A 27,121-nucleotide genomic window follows, 5' to 3' on the forward strand; every position below is an offset into this window, starting at 1 on the left:
TGTGGAAAACTTGGTTTTCAGTTAACTTTATAGCGCTTTGGTTGTCATTAAAAATTACCATTGGCATTTGTAAATTTAAGAAACTATATTTACTACTATTTTCACTAAATATTTCAACGCACAGTGATTTTATATACATGGATTCCTTTACAGCTTCACAAATACCAATATACTCAGCTTCAGTTGAACTTAAAGCTATCGATTTTTGCTTTTGACATTCCCAAGATATTGGACCTTCCGCTAACATAAAAATGTAGCCATAGAAAGATTTTCTATCACTTTCATTATTAGCCCAGTCAGCGTCCACAAAACCAGTTACAGGGTTATTTGATTTTTTAAAAATAATTCCCATATCTTTTGTCCCTTTTAGATACTTAAGTACCCTTTTAGCCCCAACCCAGTGTTCTTTAGTGTGGGTATTGTTGAATTGGCTCAAAAAAGAGACTGAGAAAGAAATGTCTGGTCTTGTGCACACTGAAAGATACATGATAGATCCTATCAATTGCTGGTACGGAACGTCAACAAATTCTCCAGCTACTGAAAATTTCTGATTTTGTTCTAAGGGAGAATTTACCGTTCCGCAATTTGACATTTCGAATCTATCAAGTACCTTTTTAATGTACTGTTCTTGGCTTATCTTTAATTCGCCCCTAGACCGATTTCTTGCAACCTTTATACCTAAAATATTCGATATTGGCCCAAGATCTTTAATATGAAAATGTTTTTTTAATTCAATTTTTAAAGTTTTCGCCTCTTGGTGGTTGCTATAGAAAACAAAAAAATCGTCAACATAAAGGGCAATAATTATAAGCGAATCAGCAAAATTCTTGAAAAAAATACATGGCTCTATTTTTGACTGCACAAAATTTAATTCAAGTAACACATTGTGTGCTTTTTCATACCATAATTTGGCTGATTGCTTGAGACCGTAAACTGCTTTTTTTAGTAAACAGACTTTATTTTCTGATCCCGGCTCTATAAACCCTTCGGGTTGAGTCATGAAAATTTGTTCGTCAATGTCGCCACCTGTTGAAAAAAAAAACAAGAGTTGCAGGGGCAGTGATTAGAATTAAACACGAGAAAATAGAGTAAAACTTAAATTTATTTTAAACTAGTGAAAAGATACAGTTCCTCTTATAAATGCTAGACAACAACTAACTCCTTTCTAACACACGCATCTGGCGAAACCCTTAAAGCCATTGCCAAGAGGCCATAAAACTTTTTCCCAGAAGAAATTAAGATAAGGTCCGCCGACCGAGTGCAAAAGGATCATTTATTGGTTCCTTTTTAAAATGTAAAATATGCATCTTTAAATATTGAATTTCTAACAAAAATGTCGCAGAAATGTTATGGATTTGTCGCAATTTTGTCGTAAAACATGAATGTTTTTGTCTTGTCGTTGTTTTGTCTGCTTGGTCTGGACCCGGAATAAGAATACAGTTGAAAGTTCTCGTTAAGAACAGACCATACTGCTTTGAAGCGGATGTTGCAGTTTAAGAATCCTGAAGGGCAAGTAACTAGGATGGATTGAATGATTGCAAGAATTTGATTTCGACACAGGACATCGAGCTGGAGCAATCCATCGAAATACCGACGCACTCTCCAGATGATTTTGCGCTAATGACTGTAAGCATTGCTCCCGAGCAGAAGAAAAAGAAGCGAAACTCCTAAGAACGACTGTGGTTAATGATATTTGGTAACCCGAAGATCTTGCAAAGGACCAAATCAGTGATCCAGAGGCTTAGTAGAATGTAGAATGTTTAGGAGGGGAGTTAGCCACCGCGATCTCTTACAGATCTATTGTGTGTTTCCCTTTCTTGAGTTATAACTCATCATACAGTCTCAGGGCTTTAACAAAAACCAGTATTTGTGACGGCTCCACAGGGCACAGAGGCCAGCTCTCCATCCTCGACATCAGCCTTACCAAAGTTCATGGCACGTCGTCTCGCAATCGCACATGCGGCATTTGGCGATCTCCCATCGGGGCTTCGCCGATTTCCTATGTGTGTGGATGGGGAAGTCGGAGTTCGGCGACTCGATCGGCGACGAGAACGCGCGCTCGTCGCATTCAGTCGCAAGGACATTCCAAAGACTGTTTTTATTAGTGATGGGAATAATCGAATTATTTTCACCATCGAATAATTAGTAATAATTCATATTTCACAATCGAATTAATAATTCGAATTATTTAGTAGTATTATAAATTTAACCTAAAAATAAATTCGTCCCAGCTAGTGCTCGTCTAGGGGCTATTTTAAACAAATCTGAACCATTGCCATACCTATATTCTATCACTGAATAAAAAATTAAAAAAAAATTCTTTATTCAATGTATTCTATTAACTGTGCCGAAGCCGTTTAATAAATTAAACCATAATTTAAAGTTTTAAATTTAAAAGTGCCGAGTTTATGATTGTTTCAATTCCTATTGAAAAGCTCATATCTAAAATAAAAGCTTCTTCTAAAACGATATAAGTATGTCCTTGTTTACGTGCGGTTCGTATTTCTTTCTATTTTATCAGTTGCAATCAATAATTATTTAGATAAAAGAAGAAAATTAATTTTAGTGTTCGGCAGGTGTTCGGTGAAATTTAGGTGAGATGGAAATGAACCAAATAATAGTAGTATTCTTTCGTTCTGAACGAAATGAAAATTTTCACTTAAACTGATTTATTCCCACTTGGTATAGGAAATAACAATGATTTCTGGATTTTTCTATATCGGATCGTTCCTTTCTTTGTCGATTCCCTTTATAAATCAGTTTAAGTGAAAATTTTCAGTTCGTTCAGAACGAAAGAATACTACTAATAGTACTATACTAACTAGTAATATTCGTATTCGTCCATAAGAAGTTATGTTTTATGTTCATTTGTAATTCGGTTACCACAGATATAATATAAAATACTACTAATTTTTATCTCGATATATCGAAAAAGATAATTCGAATTAGTTAGTTTTAATTTACTATCGAATTAGTCGTATTATTTAATTCGAATTTTCCCAACACTAGTTTTTATCCGAAGATTGTTTTTCGAGTGGTTAATTATGATGACAACCCGAAGATCTTGCAAAGAACCAAATCAGTGATCCAGAATTAGGCTTAGTAATTAAGGTACATATGTTTAAAAAAAATATTATTAATTTAATTTAAAAATATAAATGCAAACAATCGAAGTTTTTTATTCTAATATACAGGGTGGTCCGAACTGTATTCCGGAAACTTCGGGAGCATATTCTGCAGATAAAAATAAGTAAAAAAGTTCGTATGTATGTCCTAAAATGCTTAGTTTCGGAGATACAGGGTGTAAAAGTTTCATTTTTATTTGGATTTTTTCCAAATAATTTATGAAGCAACGTCAATATTTGGATGAAAATTCGTGTCTGGAAGTTTTTTGACATGAGAAATTTGGATTTTGATGTCAATATGACTCCTATTTGTAGAGGGCGCCACCTACATGTGTTTTAACTGTTTTGAATAGTAATAAATTTTCGTCCGTACCTGTATAAAACTATTGAGTGAAAAAAATATACATTTACGAATATTTTTTACGTAAGAAAGGTTTCTTGGTAAAAATCGCTACGGGTAATGGTTATCGAGATATTTGGAATCGAAGTTATCAATACCTATCACCTTTGACATAAATTAAACATGCTGACTAAATAGTTTTTAGACTGAAATCATAAATTTGAAATGTTTTTGTGCCAAAAATTCAACTGAAACTGTTTTATAATCATTTTTTTGAAGGAAGATTTATGATTAATTTTAAAAAATAAAAATTTCACAAATTTATTATTTCAGTCAAATAACTATCTACTCAACGTGTTATTTTTGTCAATAATGACATGTATTGACTATTTCCATTCTAAATATCTTGAGAACGGTTGCTCGTAGCGATTTTTACTAAGAGACCTTTGTTACGTAAAAAACGTCGTAAATGCATATTTTTTCACTCACTAGTTTTATACAGGTACGGACGAAAAGTTATTACTCTTCTAAACAGTTAAAACACATGTAGAGGGCGCCCCTTACAAATAGGAGTCATAATTGACATTAAAATCAAATTTCTCATGTCAAAAAACTCCCAAACACAAATCTTCATCCAAATATTGACGTTACTTCAGAAATTATTTCGAAAAAATCGAAATAAAAATGAAACTTCTACACCCTGTATCTCCGAAACTAGGCATTTTAGGACATACGAACTCTTTACTTATTTTTATCTGCAGAATATGCTGTCGTAGTTTCCGGAATACAGTTCGGACCACCCTGTATATTATCAAAAATGATCAATTAAGCCTTTAGGCTACTCTACGGAAGGTTTATTTTCAAAGATGCTGGGTGATGCAAAACTTTTGAATATATCTGTATACCTATTACGCCACAAAAAGTACCTTTTCCTGAGTTTACCTGATGAATCACCGCTCGAAAATTCATCCAATGACAATAATTAGCATCGCGAGGTACTACGTACGTACGTAACAAGCGGCCAGCGTTGTGGTACTACATTGTGGTAGGAATTGCGTCGCAGATGGAATGGAGTTGCGTTTACCTTTGCTGCTTGCTGTGGCCTTCGAAGGTTGTACAAAAGCCGTGTCGTAGTATTTTTTGCGGTTTTGTCGCTATTAATAGCGCTGGTTTCCTCTATTTCTAACGAAATTTATGTATACACAAAGCATGGTTAATATTTAATAAATTTATATACCTTCGAAAATATACCGGGTGTTGCATCGTCCAGCGGGACATAGGAAATCCCATGTAAATTTTAATGGGGTCAATTATTGGCTTCCCTAATTATTTTAGAGAATCATTCTATTTAGGTTTATTGAAAAGCACTAAAACCCACATTCAAAAGAATAACTTTAGATATTTTTGATTAGCCCGTTTACGAGTTATCGCCGATTTCTTTTTAAATATTTCTCCTTTCTTATGGCCCTGTATTTACTTATGAGCACAAGTCAAGGTAAAAGATAGCTGTCAAATGAAGTTGTCATTACAGAAATTTATCTATTTAGTGCTTTATTATTATTATTATTATTAAAAGCTCATACCTACATCGAAAATATTAGCCATGAATTACACTACCGAAGAAAAAGTATTGATGATTAAATGGTATTATCAAGGAAATAGTTATCAAAAGATGTCGGACATGTTTGCTGCTCTGTATCCGAATAGACCGATACCTGGAAAATCTACAATCGCAAGGAATATCCAGAGATATGAGACCAAAGGTACCCTAATAAATAACTGCAGATGTGAAGCAAGGCAGGAACAAAGAGAGAAAAAAAAGAAAGAAATGATACCGACTTGGAAGTTTTATTGTGCGTGGAAGAGAACGATGGAAAGATCAGCACAAGGAAACTTGAGGATGAAATAGGAATAGATCACACTACAGCGTTTCGAATTTTGAAACGACATAAATACTATTCCTTCAAATATGAGAGCACCAAGAGCACGAGATGGGGACGAAATACGGCGGCAAGCGTTTTGTTTTGATATGATGGAAAGAGCAAATACGGATAGGGAATTTTTAAAAAACATGTTTCACTGACGAATGCACGTTTGCCTTAAATAATGAACCCAATGTTCAAAATTATCGATATTGGAACAAAGAAATCCAACACAGGTTTGTCGAAACAAGGACGCAATATCCACAGAAAGTAAATGTTTGGGCAGGGATATTCGGACACAATATTATCGGGCCATTATTTCTTACGCGAAATTTAAATGCAGAATATTATTCGGAACTACTCGAAATTCATATTTTACCTGCTTTACATGATGCCGCTAGGGAAAATAAGGAAGTTTGGTACCAAATGGATGGCTGCCCGGCACATAGTACCCTGGCTGTTCGGGAATATTTAGACAATAATTTTAACGGAAACGTTATTGGCCTAAATCATACAGTAAATTGGCCAGCAAGGTCTCCTGATATTTCGCCAAATGATTTCTTTCTCTGGGGCCATTTAAAAAACATGATATACAAGGATAAAAATACCCAAATCTAGACGAGTTAAAAAATGCTATTTCTGTCGAATGCAATACAACTTCAGTTTACCAACTAGCGAATGTAAGAATAGCATTTTATGATCGCCTGTGTTATTGTCTAGCAGTCGATGGAGGAATATTTGAACATCTTCTTAAATCCTAAAGTTCTAACAATTTAATAGTACCTAAATTACTAAGTTATTGAATATTGTAATAATACTATAATTAACCTTGTAATTGATTACTTTATTTACTTTAATTCATATTAACTTGTATTTCTAAATACATCTTTAAAATTTACGATGTAGGAATGAATTTTCAATAATAATAAAGCACTATATAGGTAAATTTCTGAAATGACAACTTCATTTGACAGTTATATTTTACCTTGACTGGTGTTTATAAGTAAATACAGGGCCATAAGAAAAGAGAAATATTTAAAAAGAAATCGGCGATAACTCGTAAACGGGCTAATCAAAAATATCTAAAGTTATCCTTTTGAATGTGGGTTTTAGTGCTCTTCAATAAACCTAAATAGAATTATTCTCTAAAATAATTAGGGAAGCCAATAATTGACCCCATTAAAGTTTACATGGGATTTCCTATGTCCCGTCCGACCATGCAACACCCGGTATTTTTGTGCCAAATATTAAATTAATATAATCAGTATGATATGTTATGGACAAAGATGTAAAACCGGCTTTAACAGTAATGACCGGTCAATATTGTATTTGCCCACCGGATTGTTAAAATCCAACGGATTTGCACAATATTGACAAGCTGCAGAAAAACTATCGATTCAACGACTTTGCCTGGGCGTTGACGTTAATCTCTGTTTTAATGCAGGCGGGCCTATGAGTTTTGATTGCTTTGGTTTCAACCCGTTTTCGTGATTGGCTTTTTTTATTTAAATACGAATTTGATTTTTTGGAATGCCTTGATTTTAAATTTTAAAATTGATCAAAAAATAAATATCCCCTATCCAATAGCAAGACTTCAAAAAATATATAGGCATAAACTAGTTATAACACATGAAAATTTTAATTTCTTTTCTGATTTGCTTCCTGCTATAAACGATCTAATGTTATTTTTACTCACTGTTCTAACATTGACTTCAGATTCGCGCATTCCTGAACGTTAGCAAATCAATCAAGAAGTCAAGATGATTATCTGAAATGCCCGTAAAAACTTAATTGCAAATGCAAGAATGCGGTATGCAAGCAAATAACTGCTGCATGAATGGAAAAATTCGAAAACCTTCAAGAACGTTGCAACTAGTAGTTACTATTTTAATTAATATTTATCCTTTCTGTCAAGTACAACATAAATAATATGATATAAATAATGGTGGAGTATGTTTTAAATAAAATTAAATCAATATTTTCGGAATCCTAGAAAAAAATTCCGCATTTCCTTACCTTTAGAAGGAGCTTTTTCAAATATGTAACATATATTTTTATTATTTAGAGCAAACTAATTCTACTTAAGAAGTTTCACCAGATTTAAAGAACATGCAAGATATTTCATTAAGAGTCCATTTCACTCGTCCGAAAAAGTAGCAAAATAAGCGTTCGGCATTTAACGTTTTATGTAAAACTGGCTAGGTATTTTTACACAAATGAAGAAGGAAATTAAAGATAAAGGATTATACTATATCCGTATTGTAACACATTTTTAGGCAACTTCTTTATTTTTATGATTTTAATGGTTAAACATCAACAAAATATTCCTTATGTTTGGACTAAATTTTCTCGAAAATAAAGACATAATTTAAAATTCCGTTACAATATGGAAATAGATTGAAGTTTTGTGATTGCAGTGATAGATAATTTATATGGTTTTGTAACAAATTGCACGCTATTTTATGGCAAATGCTGAAGCTCTGCAAACCTTAATCAAGCCTTAATCAAAGCACGTGGGTTTGGATTTTTGAGTATGGCTTAACACGACAGGATCGGGCTAAGCCTTAGGCAAATTTCTGAAATATAACATATATTTCCTTCGGTCACACACCCGATTTACCCGACCACTGAGAGCGACCCCAACAGTACAGCGTAATAGATTCTTAACCAATTTTATAATTATTTCTAGTCATTGCCAATGCGGATTTAGCCCCAACCATCGCCGTCTTCTCGCAGGCCGGCCAACCTAAAGGAATGTGCACTCGAGTAAAATGTGCATATTAAACAAATATCCCGCCGCCGAGGCTGGTCGGGAATTTTATTAATATAAGAACCGGTTTGGGTTCAAGAGAGATACTTGAACTAATTGGAATTCATTTCGACTCTCGGCTCGGATAAAATGTTATAAGCCAATGACGAAAACGCTAGCTCGCAGACTCGAAAACGCATTTAGTTAACTTTGTTGTATGTATACAAACCGAAGCAATATTCTTTGTTCCGTTTTGATCAGTTCAGATGCAGAAAATTGCACAAAGCTCTATCAATAAACCAGGATATTTTATGTTAAGGTTTAGAGTCTAGACGAAGGTTTTGCGAACTATTAGGTTATATGATGTATGATGATGCTCTTTCTGTGTTCTTCTGCCTCTCAGTGTTCTTCTGATCTCTACAGGTTGTTTCAAAAAACATGTACCATCTCTCCTCGGGAGATTCCTCATGTAAAAATAAGATTTATTTTTCATATTAATACTGATAAAAAAGATAGACTTGAACTAAAGTCGTCATCGTTCTTGAAAAAAAAAATTAGTGCCAAGAGAATTTATTTTAGCGTAAAAGAAAATATTTTGCCTGAAGAAAACTGGTTCTCTTGAAAAATTCGAAAATTTCTCTTGAATCTATTTTCATTCAACCAAGTGCAAGTTACTTTGTTTTAAAATAATAAGAAAAATACACTAGGAAGTACTTCATTCAAGAAACATGGCCATTTTTCCAATAGCTAAATACTCTTTTGATGAAAAATAATAACGACACGCAAAGACGAGGACGAAGGACGGTATATACAATCAGTCGGCAGTCCGATCAGTCGTACGTCGCATTTTATAGGTCGCACATCATAGTACACACGGGTTTTGTTGCTTGGAATTTTCCACTTGGAATTTTGCATAATTTGCTTTTTAAACGCATATCGTATAACAAATTAGTGATCATTATTAACATGCATTTGTCATTTTTTATGGACAAATTTTAGGATATATGGATTCTTTAAAGGAGTTTCTGAAAAAAATGGAAATTTTAGAGCATTTATTTGCTATATTTGAAGGTAACAGACATTTACCTAATGCACCTGTTTAGATAATGCATGCGTTACTATAGATAGAATAAAAATATAGGTATCGATTTTTTTATGCAAATAATTACAAAAATTTTAGAATTTCAAATCGTCGTATTAAAAAATTCAAAATGAACAAAGCTTATAATTTTAATAATTTATTTGCTTTACTTTGATTAATCGTGATGTAACATTTTTTGTAATTTGTAGAGTGATGAACCACCCCAAAAAATACCAAGGAGTAAAGAAGCAGAAATAACTACTATCGAGGAAAATAATATCACTTTACTTACTACAGACCAGGAAAACCTAAATTTATCAGAAAATAATATACCTCGTAATATGCCTGTATATGATGTATATTCTCTTAGATCAAAATAAATTTTAGTTGAGTCAATAGTATTCGCTATTGGTTTAAGAAAAGTGTCTCTTTAATCAAGAAATGTCCCTTATCAATCAAGAATTTTTGCATGAATCAAAGAGACTACTGTTCTTGTAGCAAGAACTTCTTTGCATATTCATTTTGAGTCAAGACTGAAATACTTTGGACAGATAGATTCTTGTATTCTCTAAAGTAATTTTTTAAAGCTTATGAAAAGATAGTTAATGCTTTGGGCAAAGAAACGTCGTTCTTGGCCCTATTGAAAAGCGCTAATCTTTTGGGTCAAAGTCATATTCATTTCGACTGAGAGATCCTTTTTTTCAGTGAACATAGATCCGATTCTGCTTTGTTTCGTAGCTACAGGGTGATAAAATCTTAATTTTTTTTTTGATTTATTATAATTTTCTTCTAAGTACTTTTATTGTTTCAAATGAAATTTTGATGGTAAAAGTTGCTATGAATGCGACATATTTTAAAGCTAAAAAAGTGTCGACATATTCACCAGGGACGTGTATATGGGTTATCACTAGAATACTTTTCTAAAAAAAGCATGTACGCCACTGACTTTTTTTTCTCCTCCTAGCAAAATAGTGTAAGCAGTTTAATGCCGATTAAAAGTTGTCTCTTGATATTTTGTCGATTGCGGTCTCCTTGATGAGATAAACTCAATTTTATTAATTTGCCTTGATTCAAGTCTAATAGCAACATTTAAAAATTTTTAATATCATTAACTTGCGAAAGTTTTAAATAAGTATTGTTTGATTCTTTATCAAAAAATATGAAAAAAAGTTCATGTGAATATGTTATATAAATTACCAACAGATATTCAGGCTGAGGCGACAAACGCCATATCCACACTACTTCCATTTAAATCCCGAATAATTTATGAAAAGGAATACACAAATTTTCAAAAAAGGAAGCAATTAAAAAATGTGCTAGAAGAAATAAAGTTTTTAACCTATCCTCGCTGTTAAAGTATCATTTAATCTACCCTTGCGGTTAGTACTATTTTATCTACTATTTTTGATAGACATAAGGATTTTATATATATATATATATATATATATATATATATATATATATATATATATATATATATATATATATATATATATATATATACAGGGTGTCCCAGAAATGAGTGCAGATATTTTAACTGGTAGTATAGTTCAACCCCAGAAACACGCCTATGAGGTTTTTTTGCGAAAAAAAAAATGTTGAAAATTTTATATTTTTCTTGACATTTTCCGGAAAATGTTGAAAAACTTTTGAGTGCCACTGTTCACTCCCCGGGAAATTCGTTTACCGGGCATAGAGAGTGTCGGAGAGAATGCAACGTTGCCACCTCCTACCATACCCACATTCTGCATGTTTATCTATAAATTCAATTATTTTAAGTTGCTACAGAAAAAAATACGAAAATTAATTTTATTCATATTAGTGTAGATTGCTCTACTAATTGTAGAGAAACGGGCGATATTTTAAATACTTTTTACAGTGGAGTAAACTGAAAAAATAAATCTTAACAATTAGCTTCTTTTTTCGCCATATTAGGAAATATTTTCAATCGTTTCAATAAACAATTATAACCTTTAATGTTTAGTTAGAGCTTACCCTTTTAATGAAAGTGTTTTTTATCCAGCACATACAGGGTGTCCCAGAAATAAGTGCAAATATTTTAACTGGTAGTATAGTTCAACCCCAGAAACACGCCTATAAGGTTTTTTTTGCGAAAAAAAATGTTGAAAATTTAAAATTTTTCTTGACATTTTCCGGGAAATTTGAAAAAACTTTTTAGTGCCTTGCAGTGTTGTAACCTCCTATGTTATCCACATTCTACATAGTTCTACATTTATAAATTCATAGAAAAATTTCTACTCAAAAATTAAGAATGTTAAATTTTTATCAGTGCTCATTATTAATAATTATTATAGAAAAAACACATTAATTATTTTAGTACTTACCCTTTCAATGAAAACTTAACAAAACCACCGAAAATTAACTAAAACATTACGTTTATGACGTTTACGAAAATGATTCATCATATTATTCACAACCAGGTCACAAAAAAAAATTCCTAAAATGTTTATCGTAATTTAGAATTCAATATTTGTTTTCTTTCATGTTTCTCTGTTTTATTTGAACCACTGATTTACAAAACACCTTGAAAAGCGCACATTACTTTGAATACCGTCTCTTATCGCCACTTTACGAACTACTTTCAATTTAAGACATGTTTCACTCAACAATTTTAAATACGTATTTTGTTCTTTCGCTATTTTTTCGATGTATTTTGACAGAACGACCGTCGCGTGTCGGCCAAGAGTGCCACGTGTGAACTGGTCCTTTGAGCCGCGCCGTCGTGGCAGGCTTGCGTCAGACGACGATGTTAAGCAACGTTGCCGTAGTTACAACAATTTCAAATTCAAGAGATTCGAAGCAATCAAATTTGTATTAAATTTTAAAAATAAAACAGAGAAACATGAAAGGAAACAAACAAAACGAAAATGAATTGATTATTCGTCGGGCTGTTTTCGATATATTGAATTCTGAATTACGATAAACAATTTAGACATTTCTTTTTTGTGACCTTATCAATAATCAATTCATTTGTGTTTTGTTTGTTTCCTTTCATGTTTTTCTGTTTTATTTTTAAAATTTAATAAGAATTTGATTGCTTCGAGTGTCTTGAATTTGAAATTGTTGAAACTACGGCAACCTCGCATGACGCAAGCTCGACACACCGGCGCGACAAAGAAGCACTGGGCAGCATAGAGAAAGTTAATAGTTTAGAGAGTGGTGAATCGCGTGGTAAAATGTTGGGAGATTGCGCTTTTAGCTCCCTCTACTTGGCTACAGGTACGAACTATGAAAGAGCGGGAGATTTAAATTATTATTATACTTATTATTTTTAAGGCAATTAAAACTAAGAGTGCCCTTAACCAAAAACAGTGATATAAATGGAGATACCTACTCAAATTTTATATTATCATGATACTAAAGGATATAAATACAGCATTTATAATCCTTTTACACCTTTTTATTCAAAGTCTTACACGCTAATATAAAATTTGACTACCTCCATTTATTTCACTATTTTTGGTTAAGGGCACTCTTAATTTTAATTTTCCTTTTTTTATGTGAAAACGATTAAATGGGAATGGAAAGAATGACCAATTATTGTATTTTGTATTAATTTATAATACCCCTATTCTACTAAATATCTAGCTACATTGTACTTACAGTTAAATAGCTACATTGTACTAGTTATATACATATTTACAGTTTTATGATGGCTATTATTTCTTTTCATCGTGCTATCAATTGATTCGCTCCGACTTGAGTACTATACCTCGAGATGGCTCCAGGAATTATTTACCTTTACAGGCCTAGAATATGAAGATTCACAGTAGAATTTTTGGTTTTACTGCCTATTAGAAACAAACCTACCCCCTACATCAAGGGACATACAATTATGCCTTGTTCTCGGCCATGATATTCCTTCCATTCTATATCCAGCATCCAACTTAGCAGACCTTCTGGTTCACAACAGGGCCTAGACTGGTCGGATGATATTTTAACAGAATAGCCCTTGATATCTCTTTCACACTTTCATTTAATAATTAAATAGGAGGGCTGGATGGTATAATTTCTAGAAAGAATAGCCAGTGAAATAAAAACTTAGGCATGGACATTACCTTTCTTACCTTTGTCTGCTATTTTTTAATAAAAAACAACTGTTTAGTTTGCAGAAAAATAAAATTAACAATCAAAACTTTCTTAAAAATGATCAAGCCTTGTACTACGCCGCGTGCCACTTTTGAACAAACAACAAACAAAAAGAATGAGGTTAGCGGCGTTGCCAATGTCAATTTTCTAAACTACCCAAAAATCTAAATTAAATTCGCCAATTTGGGGAGAAAAATGTCCCGATTCACCAAAAATTCCCCATATGATTATTTTAACAAAAAAAAATAATTTTAATAAAAATACAATATTTATTATATATGTTAGAGAGATTAAACTGTAAATTACCTCCTTGTTTTTTAATCCCTTCCCTAGTAGTCATTAAATAATTTGAGGTCGCTAAATTTTCTTTCAACTGAAGCATTTGCAAAGGGAAGCACAAGTAAAAAGCAGATTATAATTTTTAAGTTGACAAAGATATATCGTCCCGCTCCGTTTTTAAAGCTAAAAATTTTACGCCATTTTCAATCAGCAATAAAATGTTGAAACTCCCTTATTTTCGCCCCCTATTGCTAAAATCCCCACAAAACTCCCAATCGGCTCCGGATTCCCCAAAATTTGGGGAATTCCCCACAAATTGGCAACGCTGGAGGTTAGCGTGTTCTTTCTGAATATGCTAAGACTAACGGACTAGTGTCGAAACACAGATAGCTAGATGGACGTATTTCGGCACTTGCGTCGATGCGCTACAGGTACATTTGCCTGCGCGTCGTATGTCTTCTGGCAGTCTTTTAATTTTTCTGTTTGTCTATGCTGGGCAGTTACCAACCAGTGATGCGTGGCTGTCTTGGCCGATGGATGGTTGAGCTGTTGACGGAATTGCCAAAATACATCGAAAAAATAGCGAAAAAGCAAAATACGTATTTAAAATTGTTGAGTGAAACATGTATTTTCTTAGATTGAAAGTAGTTCGTAAAGTGGCGGTAAGAGACAATAATTCTCAACATTTATTCATTCAGAAAGATATTCAAAGTAATGTGTAATGTATGCTTTTCAAGGTGTTTTGTAAATCAGTGGTTCAAATTGTGATGAAGCCTATACGAAAATAATGTGTTAAGTTAAAAATGGGGACTGTTATTTTAGCAGTTTTATAATAGCACGTACAAGTAAAAAGCAGCACAATGAAGTGTATTTTAGTTAAGTGTGTATCGAAAAAAGAGAACTGTCGCAGTTACATCGATCTGTCATAAGTATATTTTTTAATGTTGGGTAAGTTTTTTTAATTTAACTTTTAAACATTTAACTTTTAATTTATTTTATGTAATAATATCACAATCTTAAAAATGTAATGCATCTCTGCAAACTCCTCAGGTGTTGTGATTTTATGACTTACTTGTAAACATATACTTTCTTGTCCATATGGCAACACAGTGCGTCGAATTAACTGAAATCCGGGCTTGATCCGGGTAATTGGATGTAGTTGGCAATACCTGCCGGCGGTTCTCAAAATGTTGCCATTATTTTTTAAATTTTCAAAGTTAAATAACTCAGTTATTTTCAATTTATTTTAAAAATGGTAAAGAGAAAATATGTTTATTTTGACCAGATCTACCACCTCTTAAAATATCTGCACTCATTTCTGGGACACCCTGTATATATATATATATATATATATATATATATATATATATATATATATATATATATATATATATTTATTTACGAAATATATAACTGCAAATTACATACATGACGTACTTCAAATGACGTAAACATATAAATTAACCTACCATATGTACATTAAAGCATGCCCCTCTCCTAAATGTTTACGTATGTTACTCTGAACTAATATACTTAACAAATTCATAAAAATGTATAGTAAACATTAATTAAACAAGTAAAAACAAACATAATTAATTACCACGATAGAATTAATTAAAACAAGAATAAAAATATGATGAAGTTAAAAATAACAATCGCTACCGAAAAAGAGACAAACCGGGGCAATGCCTCTGTAACCCGGTGCCCCAAGTGAGGCCCCCGACATATTACATTTTAATTTCTTTAAAAAAGTAGGCAGCGACACAGTCTGAGAGATCAAAGATCGTTCAGAGCGACGAAAAAAAAAACAACACGGCCATTCATAACAATATTACGGCGGACTGATGCAGCGTAACCTTGAAGATATTTCCCGAATTATTAATGAACGGTTGACATTTTTCACTTTCTGTTTCAATCATAGAATGGAAAGATTAAGTATAATGATATCCATGTACAATTCATATCCGTTGCAAAACCAGGCGAACCAGACCGGTAAACTACGGTAAAGAGCGGTTCCTGAAAAACGGTTACGGAACGGTTTGGTAAAATATTGAAAACGTCAAATGTTGACGTTTTCTAAATTTCAATACCTCTGTTATAAAATTTATCTTTTATGCATTTTTAATGTACCTATTCTCTGCTTTTACGTTTGCTTCTTCTGTTCAATGGTGTTTAATATTGAAAAGTACTTTATTAATAAACTGTTAAACTCGTTAAACAGTTCAAGTGAAGATTTGCAGGTCCAATATTAAACCAAATCAATAATAAATAAACAAATCTAATCAATATTTATATTTTTATAGCTTACAAAACATTCACGATTACTTGTCTTGTTTTTCATGTTTTCTTTAAATGTTCCTCAGTAAGAAAGAATGGTTAGCATGGTAAGTTTAAATGGTCCTAAAAAGTAATTCTATTTAGTTAAATGAAATTTATTTACCTTTACTGTCTACTTCCATTGCTTTTGGATGTAAATACAAAATATTATTACAAATTTTAGAAATTAAATGAGAATTTCACTGGAACTTCCAATATTTGCTTGATTTCTGTCACATAAATGACTTTGATTGACAAATAAAACCAGAAAAACCATGCGTGAAGTATGATTTCTCTACTGGAAAAAACATAAAAACAATATTTTCAGGATTGATTATATAAAAAATCTCTATCCGATTAGAAGTACGAATATTGCCGAGATTATACGATAGTCTTAGAGATTTGCTTATAAAGTTTCAATAATTTCAACGATCTCTATCTCTTCTCTTACTTATCTCTTTCGCTTTGGAGAAAATGTCGAGATACAGAGTTCCACCCCAGGTAATTTCTTTAAAGAAATGCTGCTGCTGTTGCCATTTCAATACTCTACGGTAATGCGAGAATTGTACTACGATTTCAATCAGCTGAAAGGAGACGAGAGTGATGAGACAGAGAGAGATGGCTAACGGGGAGCCGTACCGACACAGACAAAAACAACTATTGACCTTGATCAGTTGGAACGACTGCCTTGATCGCTGTTCGGTTCGAAAGCCTCTAATATTTACGAGGATTTATATTTGGAGGCGACTTGCGTCAGGGCTGTTACGACCCAAATGTTTGTACAAATATGCGTACAATTCTAATAAAAATGTGTCACTTAGTCACTAGTATAAATACACACCAATAAACCAAAGTTTTTTGATTGGAGTCTGTACCTTAGTTGTAATTACAGATCTTAACCCGCAATTTCTACAAAATTTCGATATACAAACTATAGGTATTGGGTAATTATGAAGAATAAAGCTTCATCTCTTGACGGAAGATAGGTAATCAAAGGCCAAAATGACATTTCACGCAAATTTTGAAGTATAATTTAGAGGAAAAGTTAAAAGTTTGACAACTTTTTCTATTAATTGAAAATGTCTACTACTAATTTTGACGTTATGAACGCTTACATTGAAATTAAAGGAACAAACTTCTACGCTAATTGAAACCACTAATTTATTACACTAATTGCGAGGTTCTGAAGGAAGCTTAAGCATACAATTTTGTTATGACACAAATAAAGTACCTATTTAAGTAGCACCTACCTATCCCAAAACCATAATAATCAACTAAAATGCAAGAGCTCTTAAATGGTGTGAATGACGTCAATGATTTACAAAAGCAAACAATTGAATCTTCAAATTTCTTCAAAATTTTGCAGTGAAACTTCTTTACGCGCGCTGGGAGTAAAAATTCAAGGCCGTGGCACACAAGCGCGAGACGAAAAGTGGTAAGGATGGCCTACAGCTTAGAAATACGTAGTGACGTGACGTGTATTAGTGAACATGTTGTGAACACATAATTTTTTTTTTAATTTATTACTATTTCAACATTTCAAACTACGCTTTTTCAACATGTCCTTCAAATCCTTCAATTTAATTGTTGTTAGTAAGAAGTCTCGCTTCAAAGATGCACATATAGTGCACAATTTTATGTTCTAAACCATTTTATTAACTTAATTTGACTTAATTTTCCTAATTACTTCTACCCATCTATAAATAAAAACAATATGTAAGTAATTCACACATAAACTAAGCCACTAAAATGTTGTAATAACTTTAAAAAGATTAAATAATCTATAGATAACGATAACCAGAGTGATAAGCAGACATCACGGGCAAATGTTCATCCAAAATTGTAAAACTGAAATACAATAGGTTTTATAAAGAAAAAAAAAACGCATGAAACACAGACATATTTTGTCTTTCAGTTTTTCAACAACAGCAAACGAATATAAATAATGATTTCGATAGGTAACATCTCCAAAAAAATGATAGAAAATCAAGCTACATTTGAATTAAAATATCAGACAAATTTACTTTTTTCGACTCAATTATTATTTCCCCTCTAGGGACCAAAATACTCCACGTTGACGTTTACCATACGTTGTCATCACAACATGAAATCATAAAACATTTGTTAATAACTGCACAATATTTCAAACTGTAATTTAATTAATAATATTTATTCATGAATACATAAAAAAATACCCATTTAATCCAAGTCTGTAGTACTAAATATAGTACACTTCTCCACAACAAAACTACTCTACAAACAGCGGCATTCCACTGGTTATCGCTTTTTCAACGTTGCCAATAGATTGTTTATATTTTTATTGCCCCGTAAAAATACCGACATCATATTTATGTAACATGTGGGTTTACAAGCAACTATAAATATTTACTGACTTCATGTTGCTATTACATACGGTACAACTGGAAGTTAATTCTGTGATACAGTCGAATTTTAAAGAATATCAAAGTTAAAAACAATTTAAGCACATTCCGAAAGATTTACTTAAACCGGCGCGGCATTGGGGACATGGCAACAGGGAAAATGTTTCTACTCTATTATTTAGGTCTATTTTTAACTATTTTTTTTACTGCAGTAAATCTGTATAATTTACCAGCTATTATTAGATTTATCCACATATATAGCCACAGTGTAGGGTAATAAAGTGATATAAATAAGTAGTTTATGGCTAAATTCGTGGTAATCTATAAATAATATGCAATTGAAAAAAAAAATAGAAAATAGCTTGTACATAAATAACAAAAATATGAAATTTCTGATTATCCATATTTGTAGAAAATATGGAATGTGCCGCAATCAATTTCATTTAATGCAATATATTTCCCCCTTTCACCTGTCTCCAATATATTTGTCTCGATGGCAATTTAAAAAAAAACAACCAACCTCGAAGAGAAAGCAGCGATGCATATTGTAAGGGCGTGAAAGCAATGGGTTCACTAGCTTAGTTCCACACCTTGGTAATTTCGTAAATATTTATGACCACTTTAACCCACGTAAAACTTTTGAACCGAACTGAATATTACATGAATCATTCTTTCATTCATCTCAATGCCAAACGCCTGCATCTTGCATGGTTTTTTATCAGCAGCAGCGTTCACTGAATTAAAGGCTATTTTTAGTTTGGATCAGCTGCGGTAAAAGTGATATCTGGCACATGCTACACGCCAGAACAAACTATTGATAGGAATTATACGAATATGTTTAGAATTGAATGTTGCACGAAACTCAAATCGGATTTAAAAGAACATGCAAGATCTGGGACTGCGGCCAAGAAACGTTAAAGTCACGTAGGCATGGTACGAAGTAAACTTTTTATAAATTACGTTTAATTTAAAATGGGGACCCGTTGTAATAAACTACACTACAATTAAAAAAGCGTACTCGGTTCGAAGACCTAGTGGGACACGATGACGTACACTAGTTGTCAAAATCATGTGTACAGAAACGCGGGTAAAATCATGCGGTGCACTTACCTTGCGATGTTTCCTAAAATGTCCTTCTTGTCGTCCCCGTTCTCCTCGAACAATGCTCTATCCTCAATATAAACCGACATCACGGCTAAATTCACTCACAGATTGTTATTACCGGTAAACTTAAATAATAAAACGATTCGAACACTAATAAAATTCAGAGCGCGGGATAACCAAACGCTACGTAAGCCTCACAGCGGTTTTCTGCGAGCGCGGGAAACAGCTGAGAGCCGGTTGACGCCACGGTCCGATTCATACGCAAAAGCGTCGGTTTGTTATTCGATTTAGTATCGAAAATGTGAAATTATATTGACACTATGCGAAAAAAACACGCGTTATAAACAATTATCACGACACAAACTTCACAAATTTGATAACAAACGTTAAAAATACGAACATAACATCGGTACTAATTTTGACGCGGAGGAAATGCTCGTTGGACACTCGTATCGTCTGCCAGCTGTGGCGTATGCCCCGCCCGACCCCGTCGTAGAAGCAGAAACCGACGTTGCCACGTTTATTTACGTTTTCCCTGAATCCTCGATGCTACAGGGGATATTTGATAAGTACCAAAACGAAAATCAGTGCGAATTTAAAGAATTTCGATTAAAACGTAGCAAATATTAGCAAATAATTTTTAATTATTTTATAATAAAACAAATATCATTAAGTAAGTAAAATTTTATTACTATTACATAATGGTAAATTATTAACTGAAAATAAATCAGTAAAAAAATGAAAATCAAACAATTTCTTTGATAGTATAATAAATAAAATAGATAAAGCACTCGTATTGATAAAGTAGTTAAAGAAAATCTCACAAACTCTTCAAAAAAAGTTATTTACAAAATTAACATGTTGAATTTTCAGTAATTTCGCTACTGTATTCCCATTCTACAGGGTAGTTTTCAATATGGTGTAAGGTATGGAACTTGGGAATATAGCAAATTTAAAAAAAATTATCCTTAATACATTTCAAAGTATTGTAATACATTTACTAATAGTACTTTAAAAACAAGCTTTGAGAAACTTTGATATTATATTATTAAAAAAATATAAACTACAAAATACTGAAAATTTAATGCCAAACAACGGTATACTATAAACTTCTGTTTTCATCTACTATAGTTATAGTAAATATCTGATAAATCTAATATGTACAGTATCTTTATGTTTAGATAAGCAATGTTTTATAAAGGTAATTTTGAAAAATATTATTATTGACAATTTTTCAGAATCCCATGAAAAAATGGAAGCTATCCGGTTAAGTTTATAGTAAAATAGAGTCGTTTCTAATACTTTTTAAAATAATAAAAATGCATACAATAAAACATTAAATATAAATGTTCTCGTTTCTTGGCGCATTCACCAATTTCTTAAAATAAATAATATACAGGGTGTCCCAGAAATAAGTGCAAGTATTTTAAGGGGTAGTAGATCTCGATAAAAGAAACATATTTTCTCTTTATCTTTTTTCAAATAAGTCAAAAATAACGGAGTTATTTTACTTTAAAAATTTCTAAAAAAAAATAATTTTTTGCTAAAATTTTGAGAACCACTGGATCTTTTCTGGATTTCCTTTCTCGTAAATTTAATCTACTACTTATGTTGCCATATTATCAAGAAATTATTTTTTTTAAATAAAAACTAAAAAAAATCCAAAAAAAAATTCCGAATTTTCAAAAAAAAATTTCGCGAAAAACCTCATAAGCGTGTTTCTGGGGTTGAACTATACTACTAGTTAAAATACTTACACTTATTTCTGGGACACCCTGTATTATGAAAAACAATGTAATAATTTAGTACCTTTAAATAAATGATTAAAAATTGTGTTCTATAAGCTTAAAATAATTATTGATGTTATGCCTTAAGCTTGATTTTCATGCATCCGTTATACGTTGATACGTTGGTCCGACGGTGCTCTGATTGGTCATAGCGTTTTCGCGCCACTTTTCATCCGTAAATATTTTACTTCAGCCCGTCAACGGACCCGTTCATGCGATAACGGACGTTTTGACACTTTTTTGACAAATTTAATCTAACATTAGTAAAAATATAAGTAAAATAGCAAAATCGTTATGGAAACGAAAATATAAAATAACACCAACATATATCCGATAAACGGAGGCATGAAAATGCAATAAATTTAAAAACTGCGTAATTTTCTAACCAATCAAAGTCTTTAAATTCTACCAATAAAATTAATATCGTATCAACGTATCGTCGGACAACGGATGCATGAAAATCAAGCTTTAGACAGATCACAAGTAGGATAACCAACAAATTACAAATATAAATTAATATATCAACTAATATTCTTTATTACTTTATATTTTCAATACTGTTAATTAAGAACTAATATTTTACTATTTTAGATGTGGTACTTCACTGTTAGAAACTACTTTGCTCTAGTACAAAACAAATTTCTTAAAACTTTTGTTAAAATCATGCAGTTAGTTATATGATAGAGGGTTTAAATAATATAGCGAATTGCTAATGCTTCTTTAATCCTTGTTTTTATATAACAAACTATACATAATAAAATTATTTTTGCATTGTATTTGTATTATTGCATATTATATTATTCTGAAGTGCACTTATACTGAATTGCAATAGTATAAAAATTATATATTGTGTAAAAAGTAATACTGACTTAATCAAAAATATTCTGATCACTGTCATAATAATATTTTCCAAATTCCAGTACTTTTAATTTATGCTTATGGTGATATAGTATAGAGAGATTAGATATATACAGAAAATTCATCAATATCCTAATCATGGATACCGTATAATCGAAAAAAAAGCGGCGTCACAGTAACCTTTGAAAAAAAAGAACAATAAACTTTTTTTTAACAATAAATTTGTGTCTAGAAATCTATTATTTTATTATATCAAGTCAGCCTCCTTTCTTTATTTCAAAGACCACTGTGACACCGCTTTCTCCGATAACTTGGTATAATCTGTACAGTGAGAGAACACACACAATTCAACAAACGACATCTAACAATTGACAGCCAAAATAACTTATTTTTAAATGAAAATGACAGAGACAACTGTCAGTGTTATATATTCTCTCACTGGACACGCTATAATTAATATACTGAATCAGAAATGGGCAAAACTTTGTAAGCTATTACAAACTGGATTAATTAAAATGGTAATCTATAGTTGTACTTTTTATTTTTTAGCCATTATCTCAAAAAATGTTGATTATTAGCATAGTAGAAGGAAAAGAGTAGTTGCACTCCCCCAAATATTTTCTGCCAGTTTTTACAATCTGTCGAATATCGGCAGATTGCAGAACGTTTCAGTTGAGTTTCGTCCGTCGACTTGCGAGGTTCGAGCGTTGTGTCCCAGCACAGAGACGGATTGACAAAAAATGAGTGCCTTACTGTGTGCTATTGATTGTAGTAATAATTCAAAAAATTGTGCTTTGAGTTTTTTTTGTGATCATGTTTGTGTTCAGGTTAATTTTCTCATGACTGATTACTACTTAATAATTTGATATTATTTCCATATATACCTCAATTTTTTATCGATTTTACTTTTGACAACCATCCCTTGCTTGCTGTTTAACGAACTGCACCATCATTGAACAAGAATTTGCTAGTACCGAAAGTACAGAAAAAAATAGAAATCCCGGTTAATTAATTTAATTAACCGAAATTACCTGTTTCGAAAAACAGCTCCGGTTCCGGAGACGCTATAACGCACCATAACCGTGAATTGCCCTATACAGGGCGAGTCTTAAATAAGTGGAAATTTTAATTTAATCCTAAAACATATATGAGGACTTTTCTGCGTAATTTTTTTTTTGAAAAAATCTAGAATTTTTTTTAGTTTTTAGTTAAAAAACATAATTTCTTAATAATATGGTAACTAGGGTTCAGAACCGGAAATTCCCGGTTCTTTTGGGATATCAAAGAACCGAGACTCGAAATTATTAATTCCCGGTTCTTTCGGTACCTTCGGGACTCGGTAACAATAACTAAAAAAATATTCTTTTATTACGTGAGAAAGTAGCGATACTATTTCTCATTGTTCTTGCTTCTTTTCTCTTTTGAAATTTCTGTAATGTTTATTAGCAATTATTGAAGTTTAAATATTTTATTTTATAATTTAGTACAATGTGTTGTTCAATGTATTAGTTATCCAATGAAAATCACCTAACCAATATATTACTACAAAACAAACACATTAATGTTAAAATTAAACTTGTTAAAATAAAAAAAAGTTGTAGAAAATCTTTAAAATAGATAATAAAATAAAAATGTCATTATACAGGGTTGTTCACCACATACGACACGGATTATTGTAGCTAAACTATTAGATTTTTACAAATTGTAAGTTTTGGGTTCGTTGAAGGACTATTAAAGCTACAATTTAAAAATAACTTTACAAGATACAGAGTGTCCGAAATAAGTAAAAAAATATAGTTTTTTTTAAATTGAACACCCTGTATATTATTCTATTTTTAGATCATACGATTGAAATAAAGGTAAATTTGATTAAGGTTTATTACACTTAAACCTTACCGTTTTTGAAATATTTTCAATTTTATGAAATTGCAGAAAAAAATTTAAGGCTTTATTTCTCCAAGGGTATAAAAGTTTTTAATACTAAATATTTACTGAAGATTATTTATTGGTCATATATTGTGTTGCAATAATAAAAATTTTACGACCTAATACAGAGTGTCCAAATTTTTTTATTAAATAATTACTAACTTTAAACGGCAATAACTTGTTTAATTTAAATGGAACACCCTATATATTTTACGTGAATCAGATACATAATGTAATTGTCTATCAAATTGTATTATACCATTTTTTACCAATCTCTTCAAGTTTTCATAGAAAATGCATTTTCTTATAGTTTAGACCTCATTTATCACTATACCCATGGAATATTGACATTTTAGCTTATTTTTAAAGATGTAACAAATTTTCAAAGGGTACATATACTAATATTGTTGATATAGTTCGCTTATTTAATTAAAAAATAAAAAAAACTGTTTAAATATTTTTTGTTAAAGAGGACCAATTAATATGATTCCAGTATTCAAACTATATTAATTGACTGTTTACGTTGTAGTAATAATTGTTCCAAATACTAAAAAACTGATTTTTGTGTGTGTATTACACAGTGTGGTAAAAAGTAACACCTTATAAATTTTATTTCATTTATTGAGGAATGCTTATTTATAAAAACAGAGACATTCATTTTCATAACTTATTATTATATTGATTTCTGAGCCAAATCCACATTTATTTAGAATAATTTATTAATTAAAACAATTTAAAAGTATGTAATTAACTAATTTTTGGTGTTTTTGGTAGGAAATAATGGTGGTATATTTAATTGGTATACTCTTTTACAAAGATTTAAATAGTTTTTTGTATGCCAATGGGCATGCAATATTTACCACCTGTACATTTTGTACATATTATGGTGCTATAAAAAAATCTGAAATGTCAATATTCCATGGGTATAGTGATAAATGAGGTCTAAATTATAACAAAATGCAATTTCTACGAAAACTTAAAATGGTATAATACAATTTGCTAGACAATTACATTGTGCATCTGATTCACGTAAAATATATAGGGTGTTCCATTTAAATGAAACAAGTTATTGCCGTTTAAAGCTAGTAATTATTTAATATAAATTTTAGGACACTCTGTATAAGGTAGTAAAATTTTTATTATTGCAACACAATATCTGATCAATAAATAATCTTCAGTAAATATTTAGTATTAAAAATTTTGATACCCTAGGAGAAATAAGCCTTAAAATTTTTACTGCAATTTCATAAAATTGAAAATATTTCAAAAACGGTAAGGTTTAAGTGTGATAAACCTTAATAAAATTTACCTTTATTTCAATCGTAGAATCCAAAAATAGAATAATATACAGGGTGTTCCATTTAAAAAATACAACTATAATATTTTTTACTTATTTGGGACACTCTGTATCTTGTAAAAATATTTTTAAATTGTAGCTCTAATAGACCTTCAACAAACCCAAAACTTACAATTTGTAAAAATCTAATCGTTTAGCTACAATACTCCGTGTCGTATGTGGTGAACAACCCTGTATATTTTTTTCGCATTTCTTCCCATCAGAAGATTTTCAGATACAGAAGAATTGTCAATTGTTACTTAAACGTAATGTGAAAATATTCTGTTTTCAAGCAAGTTTTTACTCGATGATCAATTTTTTTTATTTTATTTTATTGTGAACTCATATTTTCCTAAATACATCTCTGTGAAACTATGGCGAGTGCCACGACTATACTTTGCCTAGTTATAGACCACGACTATACAGCTACGTCAGTGGTCACGGGACGCGAGAACAAGGTCATATAAAGTGGCAGAAAAAGAGTAAAGGATTTGACAAGGAGTAAAACTACTAGTTTCCTTATACTATGTTATTAGGGTGGGTCAAAAAAATTCACTATTTTTTGTCACTTTATAGTCTTATCTCGATTACATCGATATACTTGGTATCTACTATGTCTCATATATTTGTAGGAAATTGAAATCTCTACAAAAAAGGTCTCTTACAATTTTTTTGTAAACCTCACCGTTCGAAAGTTATTAAAGGTTGCAGTTTGATTATTTTAAGGCTAATTTCTTTTTTCTTATGAATTTTATAACTCGTTAACAAAAAATCATTATAATACGCGCAATATATATTCTGTTTTATTACTCAGATAAGATTTCGACAGATGATGACAGCAAAAAGCAGTTTCTAATATTTTTTAAGTTAACTATGGATGGGTTTATATTATAAATCCGATATGCATCGTAGCTTGTTGTTTTTAACCAGTTTTAGTGGTTTATTTCAAAAATGACAGATCATACTTCAATATTACTGGAGTGACGGAACGATGAACGATGCGTATGTACTCGACTTAAGATTTTTGAGTCTTGTCAAACTCGTGCCAAATTGTAGGTTATAATTTGTGTCGAATTATGTCAAATAACTTGAATTTTGGAAGATGACATTTGCGAATTGTTTCTGTATTATGGTTCGTGTTATTACGTGTGCTTGGTGTTTTTTGAAGTTAAATGAAGGAAAAATTGAGGGAAAATTAACTGTAGACCCAGAGTACAGTTTATAGTGCCCAGAGAGAGAGAGTTTTATTAGTCATCGATAAAGTTTGTTTACCATCTCGTATATGGTACTAAAAACTGGAGTACCTAGCTGTAAAATAACGACATCACACGATAGGTAAATAATAGATTTTAGTACTGCAGAAAGATAATGTCAAAAGGTACTAGTTTAAAAAAATTAAGATTAAAGTTAGTTAACCAACTTTTAAGGTATAAAATTCAGTAAGAAGTGTTATAATCAATAAAACATTTTATTTTATTTATGTTGTGTTTTATTTATTCCTGTGCAATATTAATTTTATTATATTTGTACATAAGTTATGTTGATAAATATAATAATATTTATGCAGGAATTTTCTTGAAGTTTCAAAGTAAAAAATAGTTCTTTTTTATTTTTTTTTTGGTATGTGGTGTTTTGTTTAACATACACCCTTGTTTGTTTTGTATTTACACATACCTACCGTAATTTTTTTTGAAATAAAATAACTCCATTAGATATTTTTTCAGTTTTATACATATTTTTGTTTTTCACAATATTTTTAAGTAATCATTTGTCACTCAAATTTTAAATATATTAATTTTCTGCTATG

General features: G+C 31.3%; 1 protein-coding gene across 2 annotated transcripts in view; it reads right to left on the reverse strand.

Annotated features, from left to right (window-relative positions):
- Window positions 1–19,851, reverse strand: part of LOC115881432 (transcription factor AP-4) — a 291,153-nt gene extending 271,302 nt beyond the window's left edge. For both annotated transcript variants that reach the window (XM_030898916.1, XM_030898908.1), the window contains exon 1: window positions 19,414–19,851. In XM_030898916.1, coding sequence (XP_030754776.1) covers window positions 19,414–19,493 — 80 coding nt within the window. In that variant the 5' untranslated portion in view covers window positions 19,494–19,851. The remainder of the gene's footprint in view (window positions 1–19,413) is intronic.
- Between the last annotated feature and the right edge of the window lie 7,270 nt (window positions 19,852–27,121).

The sequence above is a fragment of the Sitophilus oryzae genome, unplaced genomic scaffold, assembly GCF_002938485.1.
Source record: "Sitophilus oryzae breed Bouriz unplaced genomic scaffold, Soryzae_2.0 scaffold_1110_pilon_pilon, whole genome shotgun sequence".
Taxonomy (NCBI): Eukaryota; Metazoa; Arthropoda; class Insecta; order Coleoptera; family Curculionidae; genus Sitophilus; species Sitophilus oryzae.